This window comes from Lethenteron reissneri, chromosome 12 (genome assembly GCF_015708825.2).
Source record: "Lethenteron reissneri isolate LAM-NWPU_2019-01 chromosome 12, ASM1570882v1, whole genome shotgun sequence".
Classification (NCBI taxonomy): Eukaryota; Metazoa; Chordata; class Hyperoartia; order Petromyzontiformes; family Petromyzontidae; genus Lethenteron; species Lethenteron reissneri.
In genome coordinates, this window is record NC_083790.1 from 467963 (window position 1) to 485518 (window position 17556).

Genomic DNA, 17556 nt, shown 5'->3' on the forward strand with positions numbered 1-17556 from the left:
GTTTTGGGGACCCGGACCGTAGGGGGTAGGGGGGTCCCTGCCGGCACGCGCCCAGGACCCCAGTAAATCCCCTCCGCGTGTCTCGGGCCCGGCAGCAGCTGTCGGTCACGGAGCCACGAGCGGTGACGGCGGCGAAAGGATAAACAGCAGGTGGCGGAGATAGCAGCACCCCGCCCGCTCAGGCACTCATCCACTCATCCACCCGCTCACTCACTCATCCACTCACCCACCCGCTCACTCACTCACTCATGCACTCACCCACCCGCTCACCAACTCATCCACTCGTGCACTCACCCACCCGCTCACTCACTCATGCACTCACCCACCCGCTCACCCACTCATGCACTCACCCACCTGCTCACACACTCACTCATGCACTCACCCATCCGCTCACCAACTCATCCGCTAACCCACCCACCCGATCACCCACTCACCCACTCATGCACTCACACATTTACCCACGCACTCACGCATCCACCCACGCACCGAGTTGAGATGTGAACGTGAGGGTTTATTGACCGATACACTTTAAAACGACAACGGCGACAGTCGTAAACGATGCTGATGATGCTGATAAAAATGAAACCGCCCAGCGAGAAACCCTCGGACCCCACTCGGAATGTTTGCGATGACCCCCCCCTCCCCCTTACCGATCCCTCGATTCCATCCCTCGCTCGTGCGGCGGTGAGCGGTTGTGGTAACAGACAAAGATCCCCCGTGTAGCCTTTAACAGGCTGTTAGGGCAAGTTATGTTAGCGAGCACCTATTAAGGGCGGCACGGCACAAAAGGGGGTGGTGTAGCCAGCACCACGCCCGGCCGCCTTTCTCTCCCCAGTGCTGATTTTACACACCGTACCAGGTACTCATTTCAGGCTGAGTCGACCTAGGGGGTGCCTAGGACCGGTTCAGATATTCGTCACCGGTGTTGGCCGTGAGCGGGAATCAAACTTGGGTCACCGGGCGCGCGAACGATTGTGCCACAGCTCCCCGTAACGCACACAGACACAGGCCGCAAGCACTCACTAACACACGCACACCACGCACTTTCAATTACACACATACCACACACATACCACACATACAGGCACCCTCATACATACACATGCCGCATATTCTTATACACATACCGCAAATACAAATAAAGCCGGACTCATACCACACACACCACACATACACACACGGGTGCAAATACTCACACACTCCATCACACACACTCGAATACACACAGATACACATCACACACCACACACACCCACAGATACACATCACACACCACACAACACACACAGATACACATCACACACCACACACACCCACAGATACACATCACACACCACACACACCCACAGATACACATCACACACCACACACACACACAGATACACACCACACACACAACAATACGATGTACATACTACACTCGACAGTACACATCCCGCAGGACCAGACACAAACACACACATCACTCTCTACCCACACTGTAACCCACCACACCACACACCGAGCAAGCAGCGTTCACCACCGCCTGACGTCGTCTCTCTCCCTCCTCCTGCCGTCCCATCCCGGTGCACGTCCTCAACCTTGCCCCCCGAGAAGACCAGGGGTCCAGGGCCCCCACCCGCGCACCAAATCGTGAATGCCGAGGCCACAAACGGACGGACTGGGCACCCCGGGGGCCCAAGTAGGGCACCGTTTTGGTTGCTGGGAGGCCGTCTGCCCTTGAGGGTGGATCGCACGGAACCGTCGCTCTCAGAGCGTGGGGGGGGGGGGACCTAGACGGAGTGGGGGGCTCAGAGCGAAGTGCCCACGAGAGGAGCGGCAGGAGGCGCGGGGAGGGAGGTGGACGGGGCCCGGGACGGGGAGCGTGGGACCGCAGGGTCACTGCACCGTGAACTCTGACCCTCACCACCTCCGCCTCGCCCCCAGCCAGCCACGATCCCCGGGCAGCAGCAGCAGCGGTGGTGGCGGCGTGCGGATGACGGACTCCGTGGGGGGCGCGTGGGGGGCGCGTGGGGGGCGCGTGGGGGGCGCGTGGGGGGCGCGTGGAGTACGCACTTCACGGGCGGTACAGACTCCGCAGGGGGTACAGACTCCGCAAATGGGGGGGGGGGGAGGGTGGGGGAAGGCGCTACCTTCACCGCGTGCGATCCGTGACAGTGACTGGCCACATCACCCTTTGCACTGCATGGACACGTGACTGGTAACTGCTCAGCCTCTCACGGTTCACTACAAACCCCCCCTCCCCCCCGAAATTATATTTGGTGAAGCGTCACAACACAGCCCGTTTTGATATCCCCTTTGTATTGTGTCTCTCTTTTGGGGGTTTTGCTCATTCGGTTTTATCCGTCCCACCCCCCTCCCCATTACCAGAAACGTAACATAGGCGGTCGACCCGCGTGCGATTCACGTGGCTAACGATTGATTGATTGATTGATTTTTGCACGCAAGGTTGAATTGAGCGGTCATGTCGCCACGTGGCCCGAGATGAACGCTCACGCACACAGACACACAGACACACGGACATACGGACGGACACACACACGGGGGGTGGTCGGGAGGGGTGGGGAGGGGCAGCGGTCGGTGCGGCCGGTGCAGGTCGGCGTGCCGGGGGTCGGGCGGTGCAGCACGGCGGAGGCGGTCACCACTTCTTCTTCTCGTCGACGGAGACGCCCCCGGGGCCGAGCGCCACGACGAGCAGCAGGCCTCCGGTGACGGACAGCGTCTGGAAGAAGTCGTACTTGAGGAAGTCGTGCAGGGGCTTGTGGGCCGCCACGGCCCAGAACGCGTTCAGGTAGACGTTGAGCGCCGAGAGCCACAGCACCAGCGTGAGCGCCGCCAGCTTCGTCTTGTAGCCCACGGCCACCAGCAACATGAGGGCCGTGCCCACCACGTCCTGCACCACCTGGCGGCCACACGCACGGCGGCAGGCAAAGATCCCCCGTGTAGCCTCGGACGGTCGGGGCAAGTGCTGTTAGCGAGGAACACCTATTAAGCCCCCGTCACCCCCACCTCCACCTTAGGGATCCCCTCAGCCCTTGAGCCCCCCCCACCAGCCCCCTGTGACTTCATTAGGGCCCCACCCCCCAGGGCCCCACCCCACCCATATCATCCCCTCTCTCTATCAGCCCCCCAAAGTCCCCTCTCTCCATAAGCCTCCCATAGTATTTGGCTGGTATACATTTCCAAATGAAAAAGCGCTATATAGCTCGGTGAGCCTTAGCTGGAAAATAAAAATAGTTTAATGTAATAGATCCATCCCTCCGTAACCCCACCTCCGCTAGAGTCCCCCTGCATCCCGCGAGTCCCCACCCCCGGCCCCTACTCACGGAGAACGCGCTGGCCTCCAGGTGCAGCAGCGTCATGAACATGAGCACCAGCAGCAGCCTCCCGCCCAGCTGCAGGAGGTGGCGGGGGGACGTCCCCCCGGCGCTGGGGACCCCCGCAAACATCGACCGCCCCTCGGAGCGCGACTCGGCCAGCAGTAGCAGCAGCCCCCCGCCCAGAGCCAGGTTCCTGTGGGGGGGGGGGGGGGGGCGGCGGAAGAGGGGGGGGCGGTGTGAGGGGGCGCTTCTGGTATCTCGGCGAGCGACGATGCGTCGATCCGCCGATTGAAAAATCGGAATGCGCCCCCCTGGGGCATGGCCCTCGCGGAGACGGAGCGGTTGACATCAGCTCAGGGCCGAGTCGGCGTCGCCTGGACCGCCGCTTCTCAGCATCGTGCGAGACGCGCGGTGCCGGGGAGCAGGCCTTCATCCAGCAGTGGACCGAACGTGGCTGGCGACGACGACGCTGGCCGGCGTGTTTCCTGGCCCCCAGGTGTTCGCGTGCCCCCCACAAACGCCCTCACCTCATGAGGAACTTGATGTCCCACAGGATGCTGTAGGCCACGGTCTGCGAGGAGATGGAGGTGATGGAGGGGGGGGGAGGGGGAGGGGGCACACACGTGGACCATGAGGAAGCGGCTGGCAGAGAGCGGCACTCTCCCTCCCTCTGTTCCACATGGCATTCGAGAGTACGTCCAAACGTTTGTTATTGTGCCCTCCTGCGACGAGTCCAGTCCACCGCTGATGCGCCGCGCTGATCACGGACAGAATAAGCTCTGGTGACGATGACGATGACGGCGATGACGACGATGGCGACGATGGCGATGAAAGCAACGATGGCGACGATGGTGAGCTCACCTGCAGAGCGATGATGACGAAGAGGCCGCAGCAGGCGTGGGGAACAAACTTGCGGCACAGGATGAGGAGGCAGCCACCTGCAGAGACACGGCAGGGACAAGGTGAGGCCGGAGACAAACCCCTCACCCCTCACCCCTAATCCCTAAACGCTAGCCCTTAAGCCGACCTCTAAAAGTGACGCCAACATCAACCCTCAGCCTAACCATAGCAACGCTCCGCACGAGAGCCATAACCATAGCAACGATCCACATAAGAGCCATAACCATAGCAACGACCCAGACTAGAGCTGGGATCTCCGATTATCCAAGTGATCGAGAAAAACACAGAGCTGCCACCTCCCCCCACCCACCACTGCCTCTGCACACCCAGCAGGGTAAATGGTGGAAGAGGAGGCCAAATACCCTCTGGAGCTGCACCAAGTGGAGGCCCATCCCTCAGCAAGTGGCACCTTCACCTGCCAACTGAGAACGGGGGGCACGTGAACCACACCGTGACTTAGGCCTGCACCGTGCGGTTTGTACGTCCGCGCGTACCAATCGCCGCGTCCGCTACTCACACCCCACTTGAACCGGCTTCCGGTTCCTGACTCTCAGAACCGGTAACCAATTGTGTTGACCGGTTGACCGTTTGACAGCCCTCACCCGGTTGTCATCCTGAACGGCGCCCATTGCCGTCCGACAAGCACCGGGCAACCTGAGCCCCTCTATCTACACCCCAGCCTCCCGGTGAAACCTCAGTTGGGGGGGGGGGCATGCCGGACGTGGGGGGGGGGGCCGTACCAATCTGGCCGAGCAGGTTGACAAGCACGAAGATTGTGGCGAGCGCGGCGCCGCCGCCCCAGCTGCCCTCGATGTAGTCGCGCTGCTCCGACCACTGGAACCACATGCGCACGCCGTCCTCCAGGAAGGTGCTCACCAGGCAGAGGCGCGCCGCGTGCGGCAGGTAGTGCTTGGTCACGCGCAGGAACTACGGGGGGCGGGGGGGGGGAGACGACGTGCGGGTTCCCGTGAACGTGGTAACGTTGCCGTCGTGGTTGGAACCTTTGGGCCGATGGTGGCCCGACGTTTGCTCGACGTTGGCCCAACGTTCAGCCGTTGTGTCGACGTTGGCCCGAGGTTGTATGTACGTTGAACTTCTTTCACACCGTATGTAGCTAATCAGAGGTGCGTAAGCTTGGCCCAATGTTCCATGTTTTGCGGGGGGGCAGGGTGATTTTCAGCTCAAATCACTGTCATGGCGATGCTCATTTCCCGTTTACAGCTCCGACTGAGCCATTGGTAGAAATTCAACGTTCCCATGGCAGGAGGGGGGGGGGGGCGAGTCAACGCATCAACCGCTGTTGACTTCCACACAAAGCAGTACTTATTTGAATTTTATCGACCGTGGATAGAGGGATGATAGGCCGAGTCAAAAGGCCAACCGGGAGTTAGAACTCGCGACCTTCCAAAGGTGAACCGCTTCCCCTCCCGCCGAGGCCCCTCGTGGGGGTTCCACCACCGTAAACTGAGGACCCCACCGCGGTCGTGATCAGCTGCAGCGCGGGGCAAGGTGGATTGTTACGTAGCAGCATCGCGAGGGATGAACATTGCTCGAGGAGGCCTGAATCCCGAAGTGGATTGATCACCGCCAACGCAAGACAATCATCGCCATGACTCCCCGCCCGCGCCGCCTCGTGAATAATCGATGGCGTTGACAGCAGCAAGGGTGCCTGGCCAAGGTGTCTACTCAAGAAGGAACCTCGTTGTGGTGGAATTCGTTTCTCACTGAATCAGTCTCTGTGTCTCTGTTTCTCTGCGTCTCATTCTTCATTAATTATTTTGCACCGTTCCCGCTGTGGGCAGCCGCCCTGCACGCCCACCGCAAAGGCAGAACCCGGCTGGGAGAAGCACAGGTCCCCTCTGAGAGAGGAGATGGACCCTTCTCCGAGGTGCAAGGCTTTGACAGTCTGGCTCTGTGGGAGAACACGTGGCAGGATGTGAACTCCCAGCCATCTGCCTCCAAAGTAAACACTCTCAAGCGCTATGCCTGCCACTCGCACACGTCAAGGACAAAGATCCCCTGTGTAGCCCGCACACACCAACAGGGCAAGTGCTGCTATCCCGCACCTATGAAGGCCGATACGGCACACGACGGGGTGGGTGGGTAACACCACGCCTGACCACCTTTTTCTCCCCAGTTCCGATGTTTATACAACGCACCAGGTACTCATTTGAGGCTGAGTCGACCTACCTTTGTCTACCAATACCCGCGCCATTCGCCACTAAGTGAGGGTGACGTCACCACGGCGCCCGTGCCAGGCCAGGTGCACTTTGAGGCCACGTGAAATGTCGAAGGCTCGCTGACAGGAGGTCTACACTGCCACTCGCACAAACACGTACACAGACGCGCCTCTCACACTGGGCCTCCACGTGCTATTGTAAGTTTAGAACTCCCTGGGATTCCGCACGTCTGTGAAACCCCCCCGCCCACTCGGGCCCAGTTGGTTTGAGCCGTGACGACGTCCACGTGTGGACGTGGCCCGGCCGCCCTGCCCAGCCACGTGCTCCGGTCGCAGCCGGCTCCGCGTGCTCAGCCGCAGACGCCGATTGGTCGGATCGGATCGGAGCAATCGGAAGGGAAGATTGATCCGAACAGAACATTGATCCGAACAGAATATTGATCCGGACAGAACATTGATCCGAACAGAACTCGACAGCCCCGTGCATTGGGCGAGGGCTGGAGGATGCTGGCCCGATGGTTCCAACCACACGCCAACGTTGGCCCAAAGTTGATTCGAGATTGATGTCCACCTCGGACTAGGATCCGTATCAAAGGTTGCAGGCTGAGAAAGATGTCCGGGTTTAGGTCTGTGGAATAGGAGGCGACCAGGACCCAAGCCTAACAGAGACAGGGCCCCTGCCATTACACATCCGGCAGTTCAACTGCAGCATTGGTTGCGGGAAACCTGCTGATGAGACACTTGAGTGTCGAAACCGGTCCAGAGGTTGCTTGTATTTAACTGCTGAAATTGGGCACTCCCAGAAGGCCGTGCGGTAAAAAGTATACTGTACTAGTCGTTTGTACTGAATGTGGAGTGACAGATCAGGGAAGTCGAGTCTATTTAGTTATTTATATTGTCCACACCGACGCCGATTGTCGTGTTTAACGCTGTGCCGTGCCTCCTCACACAACATCACGCGATTCCCGTAAACCTGCCCCGAACGACACAGAGCCCCGACCACCACACACACACAGACACTAGAGTCGCCCCCATGCCGCTCTTCTATCGCCTGCCACCGTGGTCGCGGTTGCCCTGAAACTCCACTCGTGCATTCACCCTCGCCGTGACGGGGACTCGGCACTACTGTGACGTCACCCGCACGCCACCACGCCGGACCGGGCTCGTGCGTGATGACGTCACCCCCCCCCCCCCCCCCCCGTAGACCGCACGCACGTGTGGAGGAAGTGCGGGGGTTTCCACCCCTCCCCAAAAAAGGATGTAAATATATTTATCTATTTCACAAAATCACAAAGAGAATTTGTAACTCATCCGCTATTAACCGTTAAATGGGCGCTTAGCCAAACTCTTGCCAGGGTGATTGAGGCAGTGGTGACGCCACCGTGGCTGGGCTGTGGTGAGAGAACGACTCGGAGACGCCAGGAGGAGCCACCACAGCACGAGCGGGAAGGCAGCCCAGGCGGTGAGGAGCCGGTGCCAACAATTATCCAAGCTCTGCGATCCTCTATATAAGACGGTGTTATCGGCCAACCCCGCGCGTGCTGGGGGGGGGGGGGGGGTGAACGCTCCATCCCGTACAGAGGGAACAGGCCGAGTCCGCGTTTTCGCTTTGCTGCCTTCCCAATGGCGAGGTCACGTGACGTTGTCATCGCGACAATCGTCGCGAGCACGCAAACAGTTGTCGCGTCGAGGAGGATGGCCTCTGAGCAACCCGAGTGACGCCCCGTTCGGTTCGGAGCATGCGTGGTTGTTACGTCTCATTAGTTCACAATCCATGATGTCTCCAGCAATCAACCACGATTTCAGCCAATTGAACGACAATGAGAGAGATACAGAGATAGACGTATGTGTTATAGAGAGACAGAGATACGCATGTGTTGCAGAGAGAGACACAGAGGCGCAGAGATGAGTTAGAGACACAGGAGATGTCTTACAGAGAGACGTGAAGACGAATTGCTGAGTTAGAGACAGAGAGATGTTTTAGAGACCGATACACGTGTGTTGCAGAGAGACACAGATGAGTTAGAGACACACAGATGAGTTAGAGAGACATAGATGTTCTACAGACACAGGTGTGTTAAGAGACGCAAGGGGTGTTGTATAAGTGAATGGATTATCGACGAGTTGCAACCACTGAAACGCTGCTCTACAAAGTCGCTCTCGGCGTCCTCGGTGACCTCATGAATCGCCCCAGCGGCGCTAGACGCCGGCTGCTGCTGATGGCGCCGATTTCTCGCCAGCCAGAGGCACCACGACACCCCCCTGTGCACGAGCCCATTAGTGGCAGGGACCTCGGACATGAACGGTCATCATCACCACTATCATGGTCATCGCAACATTCTCACCACCACCATCATTACCCTCATCATTCCAACGTGATCACCACGATGTTTACAATCTATTCATGGTCACCATTATTATCATTGCATTCATCGTGCCAGTATCATCATAATTATCAGCATCATCATAATCGGCATAATTATCATCATAATCATCTCAACATCATAATAATCAATATCGTAATTATCCTCATCATTATCATAAATTATATGAGCATAATCATCAACATGATAACCATCATGACCACATTTCATCATTATCATCAGCAGCATCATCGTCATTATCATCAGTATCATCATTATTACCCAAGCATCATCATCATTATCATCCTAGCATCACGAATATGACCATCTACATTATTATCATTCGTAGTAGCATCACGATCATCACGATCATCACGATCATCATCCCAGCATCATCTTTGGTAATATCGTCTGGTTCCTCGGGTCCTATGATCACAAACTCGCATCCCACAAGTGTCCCCCCCCCCCCCCGCCGTGACCCCGATGGGAGCCATTCACCAGGGCACCCCACAGGGGAGGTCAATGACCACCCCGCAGGACCGAACCCCCTAAATGGGGGCGGGGGGGGGGTCTGCTGGGTTCGCTCACGGCCCGTGACCCGGGACGCGCCGGTCTCAGAAGCCAAGCAGGCGTTGAGGCTGGCCACGACTGGCGGGTGGGCAGAGGGCAATGTGACGAGACGCGTCGTTTTACTGCGAGTCGATGCACCACACCACCGATGGGTACGCTTGGCTACGTACGGTGCGAAAGAAGTTCAACTTACATACACCCTACACCGAGCTCCCACACGCAGCGTTCAGCATGGATAGAGAAATAACTCCCTTGCACGCCCCTCATCCAGCAGTGGATTAACAGGGCTGGACATGCACGTGTAGACCAGATGACCTGACGAGGGGGTCAGAGCAACGGGGGTCACGGCAACGGGGGTCCGGATATCCCCTCGCCGTTTTACCGCAACCCCCCTAAAAGGTCTCCGAGCAGGGGCCGAGGGAGATGCAGGCGGGGTACAGCGGGGACAGCGGCTGAGAGGACACGGTACAGTGGGACAGGAGACACGCAGAGAGACAGGGAGACAGGGACACACATGGAGACACAGGGAAACACAGAGAGACAGGGGGTGACAGGGAGACACAGGGAGACACTGGGAGAGACAGGGAGACACAGGGAGACACAGAGACACACAGAAAGACACTGGGAGACACAGGGAGACACTGGGAGACACAGAGATACAGGGAGACACTGGGAGACACAGGGAGACAGTGAGACACAGGGAGACACAGGGAGACACAGGGAAACACAGAGAGACAGGGGGAGACAGGGAGACACAGGGAGACACTGGGAGAGACAGGGAGACACAGAGACACACAGGGAGACACTGGGAGACACAGAGACACAGGGAGACACTGGGAGACATTGGGAGACACTGGGAGACAGTGAGACAGAGAGAGACACAGGGAAACACATAGAGACAGGGAGACACAGGGAAACACAGAGAGACACAGGAAGACACTGGGAGACACAGGGAGACACTGGGAGACACAGAGACACAGGGAGACACTGGGAGACACAGGGAGACAGTGAGACACAGGGAAACACAGAGAGACAGAGGGAGACAGGGAGACACTGGGAGAGACAGGGAGACACAGAGACACACAGGGAGACACTGGGAGACACTGGGAGACACAGAGACACAGGGAGACACTGGGAGACACAGGGAGACAGTGAGACACAGTGAGACACAGGGAAACACAGAGAGACAGGGGGAGACGGGGAGACACTGGGAGAGACAGGGAGACACAGAGACACACAGGAAGACACTGGGAGACACAGAGACACAGGGAGACACTGGGAGACACTGGGAGACACAGGGAGACACAGGGAGACAGTGAGACACAGGGAGACACAGGGACACACAGAGAGACAGGGAGACACAGGAAAACACAGAGAGACAGGGAGATACAGGGAGACATTGGGAGAGACAGAGAGACACAGGGAAACACAGGGGGACACAGAGAGACACTGAGAGACACAGGGAAACGCAGGGAGACAGGGAGACACATAGACACTGGGAGACACAGGGAGACAGTGAGGCACAGGGAGACACAGGGAGACACAGGGAGACACAGAGAGACACAGGGTGACACAGGGAGACACAGGGAGACAGTGAGACACAGTGAGACACAGTGAGACAGGGAGACACAGAGTGACACAGGGAGACAGTGAGATACAGGGATACAGGGAGACACAGAGACACAGGGTGACACAGGGAGACACAGGGAGACAGGGAGACACTGGGAGACAGACAGAGACACAGGGAGACACAGGGAGACAGACAGAGACACAGGGAGACAGACAGAGACACAGTGAGACACATGGAGACAGGGAGAAACAGGGAGAAACAGGGAGACAGGGAGACACAGGGAGAGACAGGGAGACACAGAGAGATACAGCGAGAGAGAGAGAGTTAGCCAAGAGGAGACAGTGAGACACAGCGAGACACATGGAGACACCGGGAGAGAGAGAGAGAGAGTTATCCAAGAGGAGACACAGCCAGGCACCATCCCGGCCCACCTCCCCCCACCAACCCCACAAGTCTCGCTCGGCCCGTGCCCCGCACCGTGCCCCGGCGTCTCCCGCAGGGGTCCCTCACCTGGTCTGCCGCGTCCTCGGCCACCCGGACCGCGCCCTCGTGGGCCATGGCAGACTCAGCTGGGTCCGAGAGAAGCGGACCGACCAGAGACCCCGGGGTGCTGCTGCTGCTGCTGCCCGCCTCCCTCTCCTCCCCTCTCGGCCTGCCACGTCGCACGGGGTCCCGGCCGTAGCCCCTCGCTGCCGCCAGGCGGCGCTGTGGCCCAGAATTGTCTGGGGGAGGGAAATGATGTGTCTATTTTGTTGAATAATTTCACCCCCATAAACAGTCCCTTGAGACGGAACATCTCGTTTGGTAACGGCGTCCAGTGTTGATTGTAGCAAGTGTCCAGAACAAAGACGAATTGGCAGATGCCAAACATTCTAAACATCGCCAAGACAACGACACCCCGTGTAGCCTTAAACTGTTGGGGCAAGTGCTGTTAGCGAGCACCCGATGGAGACCTCCACGGCACACGAGGGGGTGGGAGGTCACTACCACCGGTCACCATCACCACCATCACCACGACCATCACCACCATCACCACCACAAAGTTACACAAATCAAGTCACACGCAGCGAACGGATTAAAAGACGCACCCTCATAGCTGCTCTGGTCCATGGACCAGCTCTTGCAATGAGCACAATAACATTGCTCTGCTGTAAATGTGGACAGTGATTGTGTCGATATGAAGCTGGCTCCTGTCGTATGAACGCCATGCGGGTCACAGTGGTAACACAGCAAGGAACTCTTGTGTTAGATTCTCGACGGGGGCGTAACTCCACGTGGAGTTTGAATGTCCTCTCCTTGTTCGGCAGAGGTTTCCTCCGGATTCTCCGGTTTCCTCCCATAACTAAACTCCACAATGTAACTCGTGTTGGTCAATCATCCCTTTGCTGGAAGAATATCTCCATACAACTCAAATGAAATAACACTGACGCGGCATAGCTCCAGAATGGGAACATTTGGCAGGGACATCCTGATCAAGTCTTGAGACTCAGGCTTTCCTGGGTGGACAGGCGGGGTAATGCATATTCGTGATCGTTCGAGAGGGATGTTTATGTTTGGTGGTTGACTGGGGGTTGGTGGGAGTTGGCGTGAAAGACAGAAGGAAATCAAAACGTCCATGACAACTTAGATCAATGCCGCCCATTTGTGGGGGGCACGAGCCCCCTACACGGCCAGTAACGGCCGTTTAAATCTTCAACTGTGCATCGATGGGCGAGCAGTGCTGCTGTCCCTGGATCCACGGTTGCACCAACATCTCCGGAACTAACCTTGGCCTATAATCCTACCTCGAATGTAGCCCTAATTGTAACCCTAATCGTTGCACTAAGCTCTTCCCCTATCCCATCACTCTACCCTTTTCCCATAACTCTTCCCATATCCGCTCTCCCGATCCCCTCTATTCCTAACTCTCTCCCTATCCCCTAACTCTCTCCCTATCCCCTCGAGCCCCTAACTCTCTTCCTGTCCCCTCTATCCCCATCCCCCCAACTCTCTCTCTCTATCCCCTCTCCCCATCCCCTCTATCCTCTATCCCCTCTCTCCCTATCCCCCAACTCTCTCCCTATCCCCTCTCCCCATCCCCTCTATCCCCTCTCTCCCTATCCCCCAACTCTCTCCCTATCTACCTCTATCCCCTCTCCCTATCCCCTCTATCCCCTCTCTCCCTATCCCCCAACTCTCTCCCCATCTACCTCTATCCCCTCTCTCCCTCTCCCCTCTATCCCCTCTCTCCCTACCCCCAACTCTCTCCCTATCCCCTCTCTCTCTCTATCCCCTCTCTCTCTCTCTCTATCCCCTCTCTCCCTCTCCCCTCTATCCCCTCTCTCCCTACCCCCAACTCTCTCCCTATCCCCTCTCTCTCTCTATCCCCTCTCTCTCTCTCTCTATCCCCTCTCTCCCTATCCCCTCTATCCCCTCTCCCTATCTATCCCCTCTCTCTCTACCCCCACCACGAGCCCACATTAAACATTTATCCCCGTCCCCACCCACGTGCCGGCGCGCGCTGATGACGTCACGCGCAATCATCTCCCCTCCTCCACATCCACGTATCTTTCCGATATAAAATAGTTCTCCTTCATTTCCACCAAATCATTCTCCTAGGCATCTCAAACGATCACAAGGTATCCTCCCTTCGCTTCTCCTCGTCTCTTTTCACCTCTTTACCACTCTTTTCCCCGGTTATCCGGTATCTGCTGGCATCCCTGCCCGGGTGCTAAGGCGCATCCCTCCGCGGCGCTTCTTTCTCTCTCCAGGACGAGGCGGTGTGAGGTTCGTGTCGCGGCTGTTCCCGGGACCCCGAAATTTATCCCCTGAACCCCCTCGCTCCGCTGTACCCCTGCTACGCCTGGTCCCCCTTGGCCCCCCTTGGTTGTGTGGCGGTCCCCTCGGCAGTCCCTGGCGATGGGGGAGCTCGCGGTGCGGCAGCGCGGCCCGAGGCCTGCAGGCCCCGGGCCGAGATGGCGGCACCTCGTGGCGGTGGCGGTGGATGGGGAATTCGCGAGAGTGTGGGGGCGTTGCGGGGGCTTGGGCATGATGTAGGGGGCATGGGCATGATGTGGGGGGCATTGCGGTGTGTAGGGGGTATTGTGGTGTGTAGGGGGCGGGAGGGGCATGAGTTTGTGTATGGGGGGTTTGGAGGCCTTGCTGTTTCCGTGCTGTGCGTGTGGGGGGCACTGAGTGCAGTGATGTGGTGTGTTGTGCGTTTCGTGACTGCATGAATCCTTACTCTTTGGTTATTTCGGTGAAGTCACGTAGGTAGAAAATACAATTGTATTTGTTTTGTTGGGGGGGGGGGGGTCATCGGTAAGTGTATGGGGGGGCATTGGTGTCTAGGGGGCATTACTGTGGACATTGGGTTGCGTTAGTAATGTGGGCAGAATGTATAGGGAACATGGAGCATTGGTGATTGTATATGGAGGGGGCAGTTTGAAGTGGGAATTGGAGGAGGGCGTTGAGTGTGTTTAGGGAGCGTTGGTGTGAGCATTATCGTCTTGGCGGCATTCATAAAGGATTTATATATAAAACGGGGTCTTTGTGAGGGCATTTATGAGTTTACTTCCCTAATGTTGGCTTGCGTTTGTGTTTCTGTGAGTGATTAGAACGTGTAGAGACATATCAGTGTCCACTGTACAGCAGTGTGTCGTGAATCGTTTGTGTTGCGGCAATGAGTTCCCGTTGGTGTGTTGTCGGGGCCAGTGTAGAGGAGCTGGTGTGTGTGTACGCGTGTGTGTGCGCCTTTGTTGCTGTAGTTTGCTGCTGTGTGGGGACACGTGTTGCCGGCCTGTACCGTGGAGCCGTGGTGTGTGCCAGTGTCCATGCCCCAGTCGGTGTGCTCGTCTATTCATACGGACAGGCACCCTTGGTTTACAAAAAAAACACGTGGGAGCACTTTTCTTAAGGGAGACGAATCACAATCGTGACAGGATCAAAACGAAATCATCCAAAACAAGATATGTAACATTTAGGCCACGTTGATTGAATATTTAATTGAGGCAGTTGGACAAGATGTGAATTTATTCTCTGACAAATCGTTATGATTTTAATTCACCCTTTAAGTTTAATAAACAATTTTAATGTACAATTTTAGATTCGGACCGTTTATAATTAAATATGGCGAATAGAACACGTTGATATTATCTGGGCAGTAAGATACAAAAGCGAAATTGTGTGCCTAGTGTCACTGGCCAACTTGCAGCCGAAGCTTACAACGCGTGGCATTCCCAGGTAGTCCTCCATCAAGGCACGAGCCAGGCTCGAGCATGCTGAGCTTCCGAGGTCTGACGCGTTGAGGAAGACTCGCTCGTGGGCTAGGGGTGGGGGGGGACGCCTCGTTCTGTGCGGCTCGGCTGCGGTGCCGGCGAGTCGCCTGCGCGTGCTCACGGCCCTGCGCGTGGTCGTGTGCAGATCGGCGCCACCATGTCTGCACACCTGCAGTGGATGATCATCCGCAACAACTCGAGCTTCCTCATCAAGCGCAACAAGCAGACCTTTAGCACCGTGAGTGGCACCTCCACACCTCTCCTCCAGCACTGTCACAAACCCCAAGGATACCGCTGGCGAGCCAGGCCGTTAAGGGAGCAGCCTCCCCTTGGTTGGGGGATTTGACTGCAGATGAAACTGCGTGTGCAGAAACTCGCCGATTTGTACGCAGAAGCAGCGAACGCTTCTCAATCATTTTGCTGCCGGGTACGTCAGAGGTGATAGCACCGCCAGTGGATTGAACTCCCAAGTTGTCAAATGCATATTAAGTTGATGGTCTCAGACCGGTCAATAGGTAGTGCACGTGATACATTTAGCACACCTACGATCAGCGTGGTGTAGGCAATTTAGTCCGTGTGTACCTTTGTGTTGAGCGCTGTTTTCCCGTGTTGCGTCGTTAAACCTTATACATCTTGCATCTCCACCACGGCTTTTGTACCCAGGAGCCCAACAACCTGAAGGCTCGCAACTCGTTCCGCTACAATGGACTCATCCACAAGAAGACGGTGGGGGTGGAGGCGAACCCCAGCGGCAAGGGCGTCGTGCTCGTCACCAAGAGGCGCACGAGTACGTGGGGGGAGGGGCGGGCGTGCGATTGGTTAAGAGGTGCTGTCGGATTTTAGATTTGTGCCAAAAAATGTTAGATTAATGGTTGGATTGATCAGGACAGTCTTGGTGCGATGGCACAGTGAGCGCAATATTAATTATTTATGAGCGTTGTGACGCGCAATTGTGAGGACTAAATGGCTACGCATAGGGCTTAATTTCAGCCGGGTCTGCCCATTATTTGCACGCCACTCAAACCGCATCCAGTATACCTCGTCTTGCCTGCTAGGCACGTATCACCTACTCCAGTCCATCAACAATGAACCGGAAACTATTCATTGAGAAATTAAGGCCTGGTTACATGCCTAGCATTGACTACCCTATCTGAGTGGTGGGTGTCTCAATAACACATTTACCGGTGGTCGGTCTTGTGCGAGGGCTACCACGTCAGATTTAATTAAGAGAGACATGGGGCCCGCTATTTCTGGTGGCTGTAAACAACCGCAGCGAAATTTGAAATAATCGCCCTGGGTTTGCTTGAAAATCAAAAGAAAAGCCAGGCTCATGCGGATGCTCGCGAGCGTGACTTTTACGCAGAGCTTCTGGAGAAGAATAAATCCTCAAAGCCTCTTAAAACGCAGCTCCGTGGTCTTAGCGTGCCGGGCTTAGCCCGCGGCAACCTTGACGGGCGATATGGCAGCGGCGCACAGCGGGCGTAGAGGACACCGCTGGAGGCCCCGAACCTTCAGCCGCGACCTAATCCTGGAGACGCGACAATGGCGCCCGGCGCCCCTACCGCGTTAGCGGGAGCATCGCGGGCAATCGCTCGCCACCGCCGTTCCCAATTCCTTCCGCAACCAAATGCCCAACGACCAAATCTGTTTTACCAAACGTGACACGGTATTTGTTTTGATTTGGATTGATTGGCCGATGTTCTTCGAGTCTTGTTTTAAATTTGAAAGCGTCGTGAGTTGTACGGAGAGCGCTGTATTGGGCTACGGCAAAGAGTCATGATTTGTAGCGATGTGAAGAACGTGGCGTGCATCTGTAGATTGTTTAAAATACGAGCCGGATCCTGCCGGGATAGATATGGACGTGTCTAGCCGTGCGAGCGTGGGGACACTCATTTGGTGCGCTCGTCCAGAATCCGCTGTTAGACACTTGCAGAGTTGCTGAGCGCAGGCGCAAAACACCATGCAGCCAGCAACAAACAGCACTGTCAACCAACGGGACCGTCAAAATTGCAAAAGGAAAATTATCACATTTAATTGAGCAAGGTTATGATTGATAAAGCTTGGGGAATGAGATGATGATGGAAGGAGGAAATTCCAGAGTGGACCATTGCGAGGGAAGAAGCCGAGAGAGGAGCGAGGTGGTGACCTGCAGTGCTGGTTCCCTTGACGCCTGGATCTATGCAGCAGGCAGAATAACACTTTCTCACTTGCTGACTCTTGTCCTCATGGAACGTCGCATATCTAATTGATATTTTGAATGTGAAGATTGTTCAACTTACCGGGGAGCTAAAACAACAATTGATGCGTTAAACGTTGGTGCAGGTGGTATCTTGATTTGTATGACCGTGTCGGATCATCACGTGGCCTCGCCTAAAAATCGGTGAATCATGGTGGTCAC

General features: G+C 56.5%; 2 protein-coding genes across 3 annotated transcripts; one reads left to right on the forward strand and one right to left on the reverse strand.

Moving 5' to 3' along the window:
- Positions 1–490: 490 nt before the first annotated feature.
- Positions 491–15175, reverse strand: LOC133341690 (surfeit locus protein 4-like). 2 transcript variants are annotated; one of them, XM_061550299.1, is made up of 7 exons: positions 15106–15175; positions 11413–11624; positions 4961–5147; positions 4182–4258; positions 3848–3891; positions 3327–3513; positions 491–2902 (listed from the first exon to the last, which is right to left on the reverse strand). In XM_061550299.1, exons 1-7 carry the CDS (start codon positions 15158–15160, stop codon positions 2639–2641), a joined length of 1026 nt encoding a protein of 341 aa, XP_061406283.1. In that variant the 5' UTR covers positions 15161–15175; the 3' UTR covers positions 491–2638. The 2 variants fall into 2 exon arrangements, with proteins under 2 accessions (XP_061406283.1, XP_061406284.1); XM_061550300.1 differs by lacking the exon at positions 15106–15175 and adding an exon at positions 11991–12913.
- Positions 13578–16016, forward strand: RPL28 (ribosomal protein L28). Its single transcript, XM_061550301.1, has 3 exons — positions 13578–13668; positions 15304–15396; positions 15822–16016. Exons 2-3 carry the CDS (start codon positions 15316–15318, stop codon positions 15999–16001), a joined length of 261 nt encoding a protein of 86 aa, XP_061406285.1. The 5' UTR covers positions 13578–13668; positions 15304–15315; the 3' UTR covers positions 16002–16016.
- The last annotated feature ends 1540 nt before the right edge of the window (positions 16017–17556 follow it).